The 15,875-nt window shown below is 35.9% G+C and overlaps 1 protein-coding gene across 1 annotated transcript; it reads right to left on the reverse strand.

Annotated features, from left to right (window-relative positions):
- Window positions 1-10,295: 10,295 nt before the first annotated feature.
- Window positions 10,296-14,840, reverse strand: LOC140808582 (protein CHUP1, chloroplastic-like). Its single transcript, XM_073165653.1, has 9 exons — window positions 14,425-14,840; window positions 14,200-14,285; window positions 13,326-14,090; window positions 11,921-13,240; window positions 11,707-11,838; window positions 11,423-11,604; window positions 11,162-11,273; window positions 10,886-11,029; window positions 10,296-10,696 (listed from the first exon to the last, which is right to left on the reverse strand). The coding sequence occupies exons 1-9, from the start codon at window positions 14,519-14,521 to the stop codon at window positions 10,598-10,600; spliced, it is 2,937 nt and encodes a 978-aa protein (XP_073021754.1). The 5' UTR covers window positions 14,522-14,840; the 3' UTR covers window positions 10,296-10,597.
- Between the last annotated feature and the right edge of the window lie 1,035 nt (window positions 14,841-15,875).

Consider the following 15,875-nt stretch of genomic DNA (forward strand, 5'->3'; position numbering starts at 1 on the left):
TTGTACAAGTAACAGCTCATTTCTTGGTTATATCTTAATTGTTCATCATTAAGTTTTTAAGGAAAAACAAACATGAGTCAAATTCGTGAAATTTATATGAATTATTGCAGTGTGCGAGATGGTCCACAAGTGAGAAAAGTGGAAAGGTGGCGTGCGATTTTCGAGTTGAAAAAATAAACAATTCAATCCTTTTAGAAGTTCTGACGACTCCATAAAGTTAAGAATTTCACGACTGAGACACTTCACAATATCGTTAGTGGACCATGGAAAAATCTAAATCCGATCATCTCAATCAAATATTTAATCAACTAGCTAGTTAATTACTTTTATTTGTTGGAAAGTGAGTAATGGTACGTACTAAGATATATGGTCACACTCATACACATATATAAGAAAATTTACACACTGATTAAATTCCATCGACATGCATGTACTCAAACAAGATTGAGCCCGCAACTATAAAATCACAGAGGGTTGAGTTCGATTTGATTTGAAAGGTATATGTGAAATGATACGTATTTTAGAAGTATTTTAAATTCAGCACGATTATGACATACTTGTATATATTTATATAGATTTGTTGAGTAAATGTTGGGTGTCTCTCAAAGACATGCTGCACTATAAGTCAATGGGAGTTTAAAACATTGATTTGGACCAACAGGTTATATTCTGTTAGGGGAGTTGAGAGCCGTTACTCAAGGGGGAGTTGGGATAAGCTGTGGGATAACAGAAACAGAGGCCAGCTCGTTCTCGGTTTTTTACGGCAACTCTCTGCTGATAGAGGGGAGGGAATACACTGGAAAAGAAAAGAGGCATATGCACATCAGAAATGGAAGAGATCAAGGAGAAAAAGGCTTGATAGAAATCTTCTGTAGTGCTATGGATAATCATTGTATTTGTAATTACTCCCTGGTGATTCAATAAAGAATTCAGTCTTCTTTCTTCCCGTGGATGTAGGTCATTCAAGGCCGAACCACGTAAATCCTTTGTTTGTCTCATGCAATTTTACTTTCCTGTGTTTGTGCTTCGTGAGCTTGTGCGGGGAGTAATTAGAGAGTTCGTCCAGAATCGATAAGCTAAGTCTGTGAATTTGGGCAAGACTTATAACAAGTGGCGCCGTCTGTGGGAATCCAATCCACGATTGATCGACAAATCAAGAAGATGGGATCAATGAAATACGACATTGAAAAATTCACAGGAAACAATGATTTTGGGTTATGGAGAATCAAGATGCGTGCCATCCTGATTCAGCAAGGACTTCTCGAATCTTTGATGGAAGAAGAATCATCACAAGAAGACTCGAAGGAGAGGATGATCAATGCAGCCAAGGCACAAAGTGCTATATCTCTGTGTTTGGGTGATAAACCCATTCGTGAGGTCTCAAAAGAAACCACAGCTGCTGCCATGTGGGGAAAACTCGAGAAGTTGTATATGACCAAGTCTCTAGCTAATAGGCTGTATCTGAAACAAAGATTGTATTCATACAAAATCGAAGAAGGCAAGAGAATCTCTGATCAGATGGATGACTTCATCAAGATTCTTGATGATCTTGAAAATATCGAAGTAAAGCTGGAAGAAGAGGATAAGGCCCTCATATTGTTGAACTCCCTTCCGAGCTCTTATGAACATTTTAGAGATGCCTTATTGTATGGAAGGGAACAATCAATCACCCTTGAAGAGGTACAATCTGCTATCAAAGCCAAAGAATTACAGAAGAGAATTCAGTCACAGGGACACACTCAAACTGGACACGCTCATGGGGAGAGTCTGAACACTCGGGGAAGGACTGAAAGAAAATACTATAAGGACAAAAGAGGCAGATCGAGATCCAAGAGCAACACAAGATTTAAGTGCTACATATGCCACAAGGAAGGACATTTTAAACGAGACTGTCCAGAAAGGAAGAAAAAGGGCCAAGAAAGAACCAATGATGATGGTGAAGCATCTGTGGCCTCTGAAGGATATGGATCGGCTGAAGCCCTTACAATTTCAGATCAAGATACAATGAACGAGTGGATACTAGACTCAGGGTGCACATTCCACATGTGCTCTTCAAAGTCCTGGTTTGAATCCTTAGGAGAATCAGACTTAGGACTGGTTATCATGAGGAATAATAAGTCATGCAGAGTGAAGGGTATTGGAAATGTAAGGCTTAGGATGCATGATGGAGTGGACAGAGTATTACAACAAGTGAGGTATGTCCCTGAACTCAAAAAGAACCTCATATCATTAGGCACACTTGAGTCCAATGGATATTCCTTCAAATCCGAAAATGGAAAATTGAAAGTCCTCAAAGGGTCTCTTGTGGTAATGAGAGCGGCAAGAAAGAACTCTCTGTACATCCTCTTAGGGAATACAGTCCTAGGTGGAGCAGCTAACATTGAAAAGCAGGACATCAGGTCTAAACTTTGGCACTTAAGACTTGGTCACATAAGTGAAACAGGGCTAATTGAATTGTCAAGACAAAACCTTCTCTGTGGAGACAAAATTCATGGTCTGGAAACATGTGAGTACTGCATCCTTGGGAAAGCAAAGTGAGTAAGTTTTGGGGTAGGAAGTCACACTACATCCAGACCATTTGAGTATGTACACTCAGATGTGTGGGGACCCTCAAGGACAGTCACACATGGAGGTGGAAGGTATTTTATGACAATATTGGATGACTACTCGAGAAGGCTATGGGTTTTTGTACTGAAGTCAAAGGATGAAGCATTCTTAAAGTTTAAAGAATGGGTAATAGTGACTGAAAACCAGTTAGATAAAAAGCTAAAACAGTTAAGGACAGACAATGGCCTTGAGTACTGCTCTGAACAATTCAATCAGTTCTGTCAACAGAAGGGCATTGTAAGGCACAAGACTGCTCCTGGAACTCCACAGCAAAATGGTTTGGCAGAACGAATGAATAGAACTCTGCTTGAAAGGGTAAGGTCCATGATTTTAAATGCTGATCTACCAAAAGCTTTCTGGGGAGAGGCAGTAGCCACTGCTTGTTACTTGATCAATAGAAGCCCATCTAGTGCTTTGAAGTTTAAAACACCTATGGAGTACTGGTATGGTAAACCAGCAGATTACACGAACCTAAAAGTATTTGGGTGCTTGGCATATGCACATGTCAAGCAAGATAAACTAGAAGCAAGAGCTCTCAGATGTATCTTCATAGGCTATCCCCCGGGAGTTAAAGGATACAAGTTGTGGAACCTAGAACAAGCTGGCCCAAGGTGTATTATCACAAGAGATGCTACTTTTGATGAAACCAAGATGGGATATTCACATATCAGAGGCAGCACTACTACAACCGAAAATCTCACCTCCAATTCCCAAGTTGAGGTGGAGAATGTCGGGGAGTCTGGGAGACCACCTCAGGGCCAAACTGATACAGATCAAATAGTATCAGATCTGGAACAAAAACCTGAATCTGAGGTAGATGAAAACCAATACATGTTAGCAAGAGACAGACAAAGGAGACAGATCAAACTACCTTTGAGATTTTCCCAAGCCGATATGATATCATATGCACTTACAATAGCTGAGCAGGTGGATGCCATTGAACCTGCAACATACAATGAAGCCATGAAGAGTAAAGACAGAAATAAATGGCTGGAAGCAATGGAGGAGGAAATGGAATCTCTGATCAAAAACAAAACTTGGGAACTTATTGATAGACCAAAAGGGCAGAGAGTGGTAGGCTGTAAATGGATTTTTAAGGTGAAAGAAGGCGGTCCAGACAATTCTAATGCAAGATATAAGGCGAGACTAGTGGCAAAGGGCTATACGCAACTAGAAGGAATTGATTTCCAAGAAATCTTCTCTCCAGTTGTTAAACATGGTTCCATTAGACTCATGTTAGCCCTTGTCAATCATTTGGACTTAGAATTGGAACAACTTGATGTTAAAACTGCCTTCCTCCATGGTGAACTTGAGGAAACTATATTCATGGACCAACCTGAAGGTTACTCAACGAAAATAAACAAAGTGTGCTTGTTGAAGAAGTCCCTATATGGTCTCAAGCAGAGTCCGAGACAATGGTACAGAAGGTTTGATGAGTTTATGTCACATATACATTTCACAAGAAGCAAATTTGATAGCTGCCTATACATGAATGAAGATGGTCCTCATCCACATACATTCTTGTTAATATACGTTGATGACATGTTAATAGCAAGCAAGAAAAGAGAAGAACTGGAATATCTAAAAAGGCTGTTGAGTTCTGAGTTTGATATGAAAGAACTGGGTGAAGCAAAGAAAATGCTTGGGATGGAAATAAGCAGGGATCGAGAAAAGGGAACACTATTTCTCAGTCAAAACTTGTATATCAAGAAGGTTCTACAACGGTTTAGAATGCATGAAGCCAAGAAAGTCAATACTCCCTTAGGACAACATTTCAAATTGTCCAGTGATCAATGTCCCACAGACAATGAAGAAAAGAAGCTCATGGAAAGTGTGCCCTATTCTAGTGGGGTGGGGAGTTTGATGTATGGAATGGTTTGTACTAGACCGGATCTGTCATATGCCATGAGTGTGGTTTCAAGGTTCATGTCAAATCCAGGGAACACACATTGGGAAGCCTTGAAGTGGATTATAAGATACTTAAAGGGAATGCCAGATATAGGACTGTTGTTCAAGAAAAGAACTGATTTAACTCAGCCTTTGGTCGGATACGTGGACTCTAACTACGCTGGAAACTTGGATACAAGGAAGTCCATGACTGGATTCATCTTCACACTATATGGAACTGCCATAAGCTGGAAAGCATCCCTTCAGTCTGTGGTGGCTTTGTCCACTACCGAAGCTGAATATATAGCCTTAACTGAGGGAATAAAGGAAGCAATGTGGCTCAGGGGAATTCTGATAGAGCTTGGAGTTAAACAAGACAGTGTATCAGTGCATTGTGATAGCCAAAGTGCAATTCACCTAACCAAACATCTCGTATATCATGAACGGTGTAAACATATTGATGTAAAGTTACATTTTATACGGGATGTCATTGCTGAGGGGAATATCAAGGTGGAGAAGATTTCAACACATGATAATCCAGCTGATATGTTAACAAAAAGGCTGCCACAAGCAAAGTTCAAGCAATGCTTGGACTTTGTAAGTGTGTGACAGTGAACTAATCATATAGGGAAGTTGGAAGGAAGAAAACGAGTTCTTTGTGAGACAAGGTGGAGATTGTTGAGTAAATGTTGGGTGTCTCTCAAAGACATGCTGCACTATAAGTCAATGGGAGTTTAAAACATTGATTTGGACCAACAGGTTATATTCTGTTAGGGGAGTTGAGAGCCGTTACTCAAGGGGGAGTTGGGATAAGCTGTGGGATAACAGAAACAGAGGCCAGCTCGTTCTCGGTTTTTTTACGGCAACTCCCTGCTGATAGAGAGGAGGGAATACACTGGAAAAGAAAAGAGGCATATGCACATCAGAAATGGAAGAGATCAAGGAGAAAAAGGCTTGATAGAAATCTTCTGTAGTGCTATGGATAATCATTGTATTTGTAATTACTCCCTGGTGATTCAATAAAGAATTCAGTCTTCTTTCTTCCCGTGGATGTAGGTCATTCAAGGCCGAACCACGTAAATCCTTTGTTTGTCTCATGCAATTTTACTTTCCTGTGTTTGTGCTTCGTGAGCTTGTGCGGGGAGTAAATAGAGAGTTCGTCCAGAATCGATAAGCTAAGTCTGTGAATTTGGGCAAGACTTATAACAAGATTAGCAAGAGATAAATAAATTTATTCAAATATATTTAAAATCTATTGATTTGAATCATCCCGTCCTAAACACGAGCTAAAAAGCTAAATTAATCCGAACTAATTTGCGGAGTCAAATCACTAAAATCTACAAAGAAAAAGTAGGTTGTCACTGAGAACAGTATATTAGACCAACAAATGTGAACAGTTTAATTCACTCTCGAAAATAATAATTTAAAAAGCATTTATGCTCTGATTGTGTCACATTGGCCGCCCAGCCAGCCGAAAGCAGTTATAAGTGGCGGCCATTGATATTGTTCAGAGCGCATTGGATATTTTAATTAAATTATTCATTAGGTTTTCCAACTGAGGCATTCGGTATAAATACAATTTAAAAAATTAAAATTTCCAATAATTTATGATTTTTGTTAACCGTCTTAAGTATTTTGATTTACTAAATAACCTAATTTCGAGTTAGGTTTTTCTGATATTTAAAAACAATATGATATTGACGATCTTATATAATAAAACAATAAGAATTCTGATGTGCTACATTTTTTTATCATATAATTTTTTTTTTCACTTTTGGTCATGCTAACTGTAAACTTGTATTTTTAGACTTATAACTACATAATTTTTTTGATCATGTTATAGTGAATTTTCAATTTTAGTCATATAACATGTACTTTTTTTTTCATTTTTGGTCTTGTATTTTATTTTTATTTTGGTCATTTTTACAGACAAATACACTATACTCCAATGAAAAAAAATAAAATAAAAATAAAAGTTACACGAGTAAAACCAAAAAAATAAAAAAAGAAAAAAAATTAGGGATATGGCCCGACTCATAACATAATGGTTATCTTTAAGAGTAGCTGAAGACGTTTGTACATTTTATTTAATTGCATGAAACAATCCAAACATGGAATAATGATAAACCATAGTTCATATATAAAACAAAAAATACTGAGTTCAGCCAACCTACTTTCCTCCTTAATTTGTGTTCGGTGGTAATTTAATGAGGTAGTAAACTTTTCTTACATATTTATAAGAATCAAATAGAAATATAACACAAGTTTCAATATGCTATAACAGCAATAAAAATAACATATCGTAATATGTTACATTAATTATTCAGAATTCTAAAGTTAATATATCTCATCAATATTTTGTGTAGCACTTACTCCCACGTACCTAAATAGAATCTTACAATTGATCTTTTATAAGCCAAGATGAACTCATACTACCATACCAAAGTTACATTATTCAGATGAACATATCGAGTAAAACGCCGTCCTTCATTAAACTTATTTTCGAGCCGAATCTGCATTGTGCAGTGGACCCAAATTCCAGTACACTGATCGTTATTCAAGACTCTAATTAAACGGTTGCTTTTTCATTAATATTTCCGAAAATTTGAACATGCAATACAATATGATAAATTTAATGTAAAATAACAATATGATGCAATACTCAAAATGGAATTGTAGAAAATTGACTGTAAATAAAAAGGTAAAATGTCAAACGTCTATATATAGAAAAATAGCAAACCTCACCTTTCAAGCTTGTTTTGTGGCTGGCTTCATTACTCCAAATATCTTGAAAATTTCCTCGTTGCTGATTTTCTGGGTAAATTCCAGCAGGTGTTCTTCAAATTTGTTGAATTTTCTTTCTGGTGAATTTGGGTTTTGATTTTTAGACACTTCCTTTACAGAAAGTTTTCTAGATAATAAAGGAGTGGTATGAAATTTTTTGAATGAAAGAACTGAGGGTGGGTTTTGGTGAATTTTTTTCTCTATTTCGCCATAGGAGCCCTCCCAAGCTAACCTTTTCAAACTCCTATCACACGAAATTGTGATCATTCTGACTACTTTGCAGTGTTTAAATATATCTCTTTGCATGTTTTAGAGCCTCCATTTGATGCCAAGTGTGTTCCTCTCAAATAGCATTTTATCTATATTTTAATATTATCATCATTTTATTTTTAGTGATTTATATATATTTATTTAGTTATTTATTATTTATATTTATTTTTTTTAATTGACTTAGTCTCCATCTTATGGCAGTACTAAAATATATTCTAATTTATTTATGGCATATGCGTTCCTTTGACTTCCGATATTACAAGGAGATTAAAAATACAAATTCTTTATTAGTATGACCAAAAGGAAAAAGAGTTAAAATTTCAGGATAAAAAATGTAATTTGCCCTGAGTTTTTATATTATATGTAATTTGAGTTTGACTTAGAATATGCTTCTTATCTTATGTCGAGTAATTTTAACGTTGAAATGGTTCGGCTTGTGTATATATAAATAGAGTTATTGTTATATACAGTAGGTTTTTACCAAAAATTTCATGCTAAAAAGAAATAAATGTGAGTTAATATTATATTTAATAATACTTCAATTTCCAATATTATTAATTAATTTTTTTAATAAAAATATTCTTAATTATTTCTCATATATTTATTTAAATGTATTGATTTTGAAATAGTATTAAACAAAAATATATTAATATATTTATATATATGATTAAAGTAATAATTTACATTTAAAAATAAGATTATAAATTATTATTATTTTACAAAAGACAAATTTATTCGAGAAACATAAATATAGAATAACACATAATAATTACAAATTATACAAGCAAATTTTTTTAATTCATTAAATTAAATTAAATAAATATCTTATTTGAAAAAAAAAAACTTTCCATATAATTTTGAAGAAAAAATACTAACAATATTATAATAATATGTTACGATGTTTTAAAAAAATATTTAGAATCAATAGCATAATTAAATTATTTATCAAAGTATTTACAAAAATTATTCAAGATAGAAAAAATAAATTTACATAAATTAGTTTGAGAAATATCCTATGAGACGATATCAAAGATATAAATTCATTGGACTAATCGACTCAATCTATATATTGAATGAAAAATAATAATTTTGACATAAGATAATATTTTTTATATATTGAATGTTGATACATCGATATTATTATAATTATTATTTTATTTATTATTATTTAATTAGAAATTTAGTATAAATATTTTAAAAATATTTCCAAAATAATTAAATATTTAATCAAAAATTTATCTAATAAATTATTATTTTTTATTTTTTAAAAATATTTATTTATTCTTTAAAATTTTGATAGATAAGTAATATATAATTTGCTATATATTTTTATATTATTTTTATCAGTAACAGTTCTACTCAATCAATATATCGAATGCAATGATAAATAAATTCAATTTTATATATATATTTTTATTAGCTTTTCTTGGTATATAAGTCTACGTTCATTTTAACTGTATAATTATCAATATATATTAATATTGGTATATGTAGAAATCGATGAACATAAGGCTTTGACTTGGCATGTTTGTTTCTTGAATTTCAAGGAACATTTATTACGTTCCTCTCTCCCACAGCGCAGTTTCGTTCTCTCCATTCATATACATATAATATATATTTAACTTAGCTATCCAAGCCAACTTATATACCTCGTCCTTCGCATTTACTTATTACATTGCTCTATGCTTCCCCTTCAAACCCTCCTCTTTCACAGAATCTGTCAATGAAAATTCTTCGACTATGCCTTTTTTGCTTCCTCCTATTCTACATCTCAAAGTACATCCATAGCACCACCTATGTTCCGTCGGAAACATCTGTAGTAGGGCACCACTCTATCATCATCAACCATAGAAAAGCGTTGGATAGCAAGTTTGATTTCACCCCGTTCCTCAATCGCCGCCACGGCCAACACCACCAGGAGCATCCACCAGACGACCGCGAGCATGCATCTGGGCATCACAGTGAAGGTGAAATCGAACGACTTTACGGAGTTGAGGCACGCCTTGTTCCCACCGGTCCAAACCCTTTGCACCACTAGTCATTAGCTAGGCTTTAGAAGCAAGATACGAAATGATGCATGGTAAGATAGATATGATTTAATTTGATTGATTAATTAATTGTCGCGATTTTCAGCTCACAATGTATTGTTTTGAAGATCATGAAATGATGATATTGTTGAGTTTAGCAATATGGAAAGAAGAGATGCATGCAATTTCCAATAGTTACCATAAGATTCATTCATTTTTCTTCTTGTTGATTAGTAGCATGGAATCCGAAATATATTGAAATTTAAAGAATAAGATATATTTACATTTACTATATTACATTTGAAGATTATAAAATTACAAAAAGAAATCAAGAGAGATCAGATGCAACATGCACAGCCCTCATTTCCCTTCCATCAGTATTTATCTTTTTAATTAGGCAGAGTAACTGTGAAAAAGAATGAAACTTGAAGTTTCAACGGGGCGTGATGCCTGGAAACTTGTCTAACAATTCAGTGATATTAGTCAAAATCATGGATTAAATTTTCAGAAAGCGTATGGTGCACGTGAGAATCTGGTTTCTAATCAGGCAAAATCCTTGTTTCCTGCTACGTGCTACATTAACTTCTTCCATAATTCTTGCATAAACAATCTTAAATAAGAATTGGTCCGACTCCAACCTTTTTACAAGTGGGCCTGGTCCTTTGTCTAGTGTGATATTTAGCCAGAAATTAACCAGCCGCGTAAGCACTACTACATGTATTACCAAACAAACCCAGAATCATAAAATAAATAATTCATTATACTATTATTACAATATTAGGCAAATGAAGATGAAAAGTTACATGCTAACTTTCACTTCTAAAATTGCCTTCTCTTTTCCTGAGCAATAACACCAGTTTTTAGTACAAAATGCAAGAAATTATACCACCGAGTGTTTTCGATTACTCTTGAGTTTTGACTGATATATCATCTTCGTATCCTATGCTTCTTTTTAGCTGAAGGGTCGATTTTACAGGATTCATATGTATTTGAAATTTAACGAGGCAAAAAAATACGAGTCCTCAAGCTCCCATTTTGTTGTCCCCTCCTGTTTGTGCATGAGCTTTGCTTCTTAATTCTTCAAAAGCCTTCATGCTTTCTGCATCAAAGCCTCCAGCAAACTGAAACAAATTTCAATTATGTAGTTAAGCTAATGTAGCTAGCAAGCATCTTTGAGGGTAAATAAGCATTTTGTAATGGTCATCTTTCAAAATAATCTCTCTTTGTGAAACAAAAACCGGGCTGAATACTATTGGTATTGTCATGTTTGGGTTTAAGCTCGGGATGACACGTAGACTCTAGAATGTTACCTGATGCACACGGAAAGCGAACCGAACCCCTTGCAGAATCAAGAACTCTCTGTTAGGCTCCTTCTCAGGTTCACCCATAGCATCAAGCTCAGTCGCGACACGTTTCATGTATTTCCTAGCCAATTGTACTGATGACAGCTTGATCTGCAAATATGTAATCCATTTACATGTGATCACTCACCGTTCATGCATGCAGTAGAATTGTGACTTTTTCCCAATAACCACCAAAATGTTGGCCTCATTCCATCATAAATACACATGAAATAAAAAGCATACCTTTCCTACTACACCCGTGTCGAGCAACCAATCAACAGGAATTCCAAATTCCTTGTACCGAGACATGGCCATGTCCCGTGTGCGCAAAAGGGCGTACACACTTTGTTCCACCCTGTACACATGAGAGAGAGTATGCCATAAATATGAGCCAAACCGTAATAAAAGGTACTGAAAGACCAAAGTAGAAGACCTATTGGCCTTGTCTAAAAATGTAAGTTCCCTTTAAAGAATCATACTGTCAGTCAACATGGGAGCACTTACTTCTCGAGTAACTTGTACATCTTCTTCAAAGCAGCTTCACAAGAAAGAGTAGAATCATCGGTAAATGATGTCACTTGCTTCTCCAATTTCATCAGGTCTTGATACTCAAACGCTGCCTCTCTTAAAGCATCAGCTTTCCCTTCCGGCCAATCAAAATGCTTGAGAACTGCTCGTTCATCGACCTAGAATGAAGATTTGAATGATAAAAACAGTAGGAGAATTTTGCAATATATTTCTAAAAGTTGTTGTTAAATCAGCTTAATGGTAGTGGCGAAGGGGTGTACTAGGAAGGAGAGTTCCTCATCTAGCCAGTTCACAAAAGCCACCAATTCGTCTACATTGGTAAAGGAAGCAGCACGAACTTCAGCTGCCAGCGACTCGACAAAATCGCCTTGAGTCTCCACATCAGCTTTAACCTGATTCAATAAACATTTCATTCTTAATATCAAGAAACCAGTATTTGTACCAGCGGTGATAGAAGATGGAACTTCAGCTTACAGCCATTAGGAATGAAGATCTGTTCTCTATCTCCCCAATCATGTTACTCCTCGCTTCTGAGGTGTTTGATGTTGTAGAAATCAATGAAGAATTGTCTTTCTTTGCTTCACGTTTCATCAATGACTGGTAGAATTCAACTAGTTCAGGAGCTCGGTGAACTTTGTCACCACCTCCACCTGCTCTTGAGAGACTTCCTGGAGGAGGTGGTGGGCGAGGAGGCCCACCAGGCGGTGGTGGGGGTGGAGGTGCTCCTGGTGGAGGTGGTGGTGGTGGCGGTGCACCTGGTGGTCCACTAGAGACTGGTTTATTTACACCAGTAGAAGCCTCACCAGATGCTTTAGGAGGAGGTCTAGGAACCCTTGGTGCTCTCTTTTCGATATTTGTAAGTTTCATTCTGCTCACAACAGGAGAATCCTCTTTGTTATCATTAGACTGATCAACTGATTCTCCAAATACAACCAGTTTCTCCTTTATATGTCCGAGCTTCGGGGGAAGGGAAACCGATTTATTCAAATCTCCTCCACCAAATTTTGCTGTTCTTGCTTGTTGAGCCTTTTCCTTCAGCTGTTTCTCCCTCTCTAAAGCCAGTTTGTGGCGGTCTTTATATGCCGGATATTTCTCATCTAGAACTCCTTCAACAGATTTCGACATCAAATGAAACGACGATGCCACAGAATTGAGCGAATCAGGAGGTAATTCTTGAGTTTCAGGGGAGTTAATCTCATCTTGTTCCGCCATCCCAAATGTCGTAATTGCCATGCTGTCACCAGCATTTCTAAGCATTAGGGATTCTAAAGGACCTCTTGGCCGAGTACTAATGCTACTCCTGCTCGGAGACCCTCCACCAAAAGATCGTGCCGGAGAAGAAACCATGCTAGAATCATCTTTACTTCGACCCCATCTCTTCAATTTTTGGATCAAGCTTGGTTTTTTACTCAAACTACTCAATCTGCTAGTTGAACTATCAACAGAAGCATTGTCAAAATCTTCACTATCGACTGACATGTTATCGAAGTTGCTTTCCATATCTGTGTCTCCTCCTCCACGTTCTGAGTCAGCATACTCCAACATCAGCTGTTTAGCTCTCTCCTGAGATCTTGGACTCAGACTTTTACTAAGATCGCGGGCCGAAATTTTTCCAGAAGGCATTTGGTAGTTGCGAAGCTCAAATCTTAGGCAGGCATTCACCCAACGAAGATAAACAAGCTCTTCGACTTCACTGAATCTATTCATCTGGAGCCCTTCAACTTGTTTAAGGAGGTCCTCATTCGTATGCCTCAAGTTATTCACTTCTTCCCTCACATTGGCAACCATTTCACTCTGCAGCAACAAAAAAAACAGGCCATGACATGAATAAAAGGCGAATTTTGAACATGATTTGTGTCGATTCAATCAAAGTTTCTACCTCTGTCAAGCTGGAAAGTGTTTTAACTCTGCCTTCTGCAGCATCCAATTTCACCGTCAACTCCCTCTTCTCAATTTGAAGTTCTTTATTCTTTCTCTTAAGCTCCATAATCTCCACCTCCATTTCCTTCAAAAACTTTAACTTTTTCTCAACATCTGTGTTTTTCTTGACAGCTTCCTCCTCTTTTGCTTGAAGGCCAGTAACCTGTTGCTTCAGCAACAAAAGGTGGGCTTTTGTCTGATTAGCTTCAAGCTGAATTTGCCTCTGCAAATCATACAACTTCTTTTTAGTCATTTCGAGTTCTTTCCTAACAGTTGCTCCTTGAGAAACCTCTTCTTGAAGCTTTTTCCTCTCTGCCTGCAAAGTATTTATAGTAACATTTAACATATCAATTTCAACAGTCTTAATCTTGAGCTGCTTCTGTAACTCGTCCACACCCGATTCTTGCTCCTTCAAGCCATAGTATTCAAGCAACTCTCCTTCAAGTTTCACCTCTCTCTCTTCCAATTCCTTAACTAATATCCTCAATCTTTCGAGTTCTCTAGCATGATTTGCCATTTCACTTTCATACATCCTTTCTTTCTCTGCCATAGAATTGGCTGATGTATCATATTTATCAGTAGGCAAAGGTATATAAATTTCTCCTGATAAAAGACTTTCGAATTCCGGCAAAAACTCATCTGCGAAGTCCGAGGTGATGCTCGTTCGGGGATTTATTATGCTATTTATTAACTTAACTTCTTCCTTCTCCTCTTCCTCCTCAGGCTGTAATATTCAAGAAAACATAGTGTAAATTCATGAAATAATCGACTTATACTTATCTGTACTTGAACGAGACTTGGTTACAGCGTAAGAACGAAAAATTGAAAAGTACCTCATTGAGGCCATCCTTAGAGCAGGTGAGATGCTCTTCATCTTCCCGTGCAATCAAAGATTTCTCATAGGATTCTTCACCGTTTTCTGAAGGAAAAATCATTAGTTAAACGACAAGCAAATTGAACAATAAAATCAATCCACCAACAGACTACTCATCGGTACACTTTTTCCAAACCAAATCATTCTAAAACATTACAAAAAAAAAAAGCAAAAAACTGAGTACCAGTTGGCTTAGCCTGTGAAGCGGCCTTAGCCCTTTTCTGATTAACTACATAAGCTGCAACTGTAGCTGCAACAAGGAAGCCAACCCTGACAATCATGTATGAATTATGGATGAAAGATATGTAAAATTTCCACTCATTTACAGACAAATGGCCCTTAAACAGGTCTTCTTCAATTCAACTCCATAGCTTACGCTCTATAGCAGCATATAAAAGACAGCAAGAAACTGAACTTTTTTCTGCAGATTTCTTGAAAATTTCTTTGATGAAATAAGTTTCAAAGTACCAAAACAAAATAATAACTATAATGATAGCATTATCTTTGTTATAAGGTTAAAGACGCTTCAAAGAAATCACAGTTCTGTGCCTTTGAGTTTCCTGATAAATACAAATCCAACACAACTGTCACACGAGACATGCAGGAGCCACCAATTTTTAATGGCCACTCTTTTTTCAAGATAATAGATTGAATTTGTAGAGATGGGTCTCACTTGCTAAAATCTTTATTTTAGATTAATGAATCAAAGAAAGCGATTATATTGGCTGAAAATGACAAATGTAGACTATAATTCTGAAAAAGAGTTCAGCGCCAGCGACCTTTTATTTATGCAATCTAGTTTCTTCTATTATCCAGAGTTCTACTTGCGTCTGTCAACAAGAAAAATAGGTAAATTAGGATAATAATATATTTCCATGCATTGCTATTTTTTTTAAAACAAAAAATTTCGATTGATTTTTTGAGATAGATCTCGTACTCGACTCAGTTGATCTCTAAAAAAATATTACTTTTTATACTAAAAATATTATATTTTTACTCCAAATATATATCAGATCAATTTATCTCACGAATATGGAAACTGTCTCAATTCCTCTTCTATTTTTAAGTGGTATACACCAAATTTGAGATTAGAAAAAATGGTTTACGCGGATAAAATTTGACACGGTTAAGTTGGGTTGATTAACTAGGCGGAAGACAATTTAGTGGAGCTTATGACTGAACAATTTTCATTACGTCCCAGCTATCAGATGAATTCGGATTTTTTAGGTATAAAACATACAAAAAATATATTTTACGTACTTTTGAATGGCAATAAATGTTTAGTATAGGCATAGCTAGTTGGTTTGTAAAAGGTAAATTTGACATTTATTTCCTGGCTTTGCTTAAATGGATTGGTTCGACAGATAATGTTGGCCACAAGATTGCATGAATGGTCCAACTTCGTTAATCATTTGGTGGGGGGTTTTTCTTTGCCATTGGCACATTTATTTTTTGGAATTTTCATGCCCAAAATGAAGGGCTGCGCCTTATCTCTTGCTTCATGTGGGACCAGAAGAATACGAGATAAAAAGCAGTGATAGGCATTTAGTGTTATGAAGATTAGTAAGACCATGTTAAGAGTTATTGAAGCACAAGAAAACAATAGTGTAATCTGAGCTCTGATATATATTATAT

The sequence above is a fragment of the Primulina eburnea genome, chromosome 13 (genome assembly GCF_022965805.1).
Source record: "Primulina eburnea isolate SZY01 chromosome 13, ASM2296580v1, whole genome shotgun sequence".
Taxonomy (NCBI): Eukaryota; Viridiplantae; Streptophyta; class Magnoliopsida; order Lamiales; family Gesneriaceae; genus Primulina; species Primulina eburnea.

Coding starts and splice junctions, on each gene's coding strand:
- LOC140808582 (XM_073165653.1), bottom strand. CDS start 14,521: ATGATTGTCAGGGTTGGCTTCCTTGTTGCAGCTACAGTTGCAGCTTAT. Junction 14,091..14,199: donor CTAAGGATGGCCTCAATGAG/GTACTTTTCAAT, acceptor TGAATATTACAG/CCTGAGGAGGAAGAGGAGAA. Junction 11,839..11,920: donor GATCTTCATTCCTAATGGCT/GTAAGCTGAAGT, acceptor TTATTGAATCAG/GTTAAAGCTGATGTGGAGAC.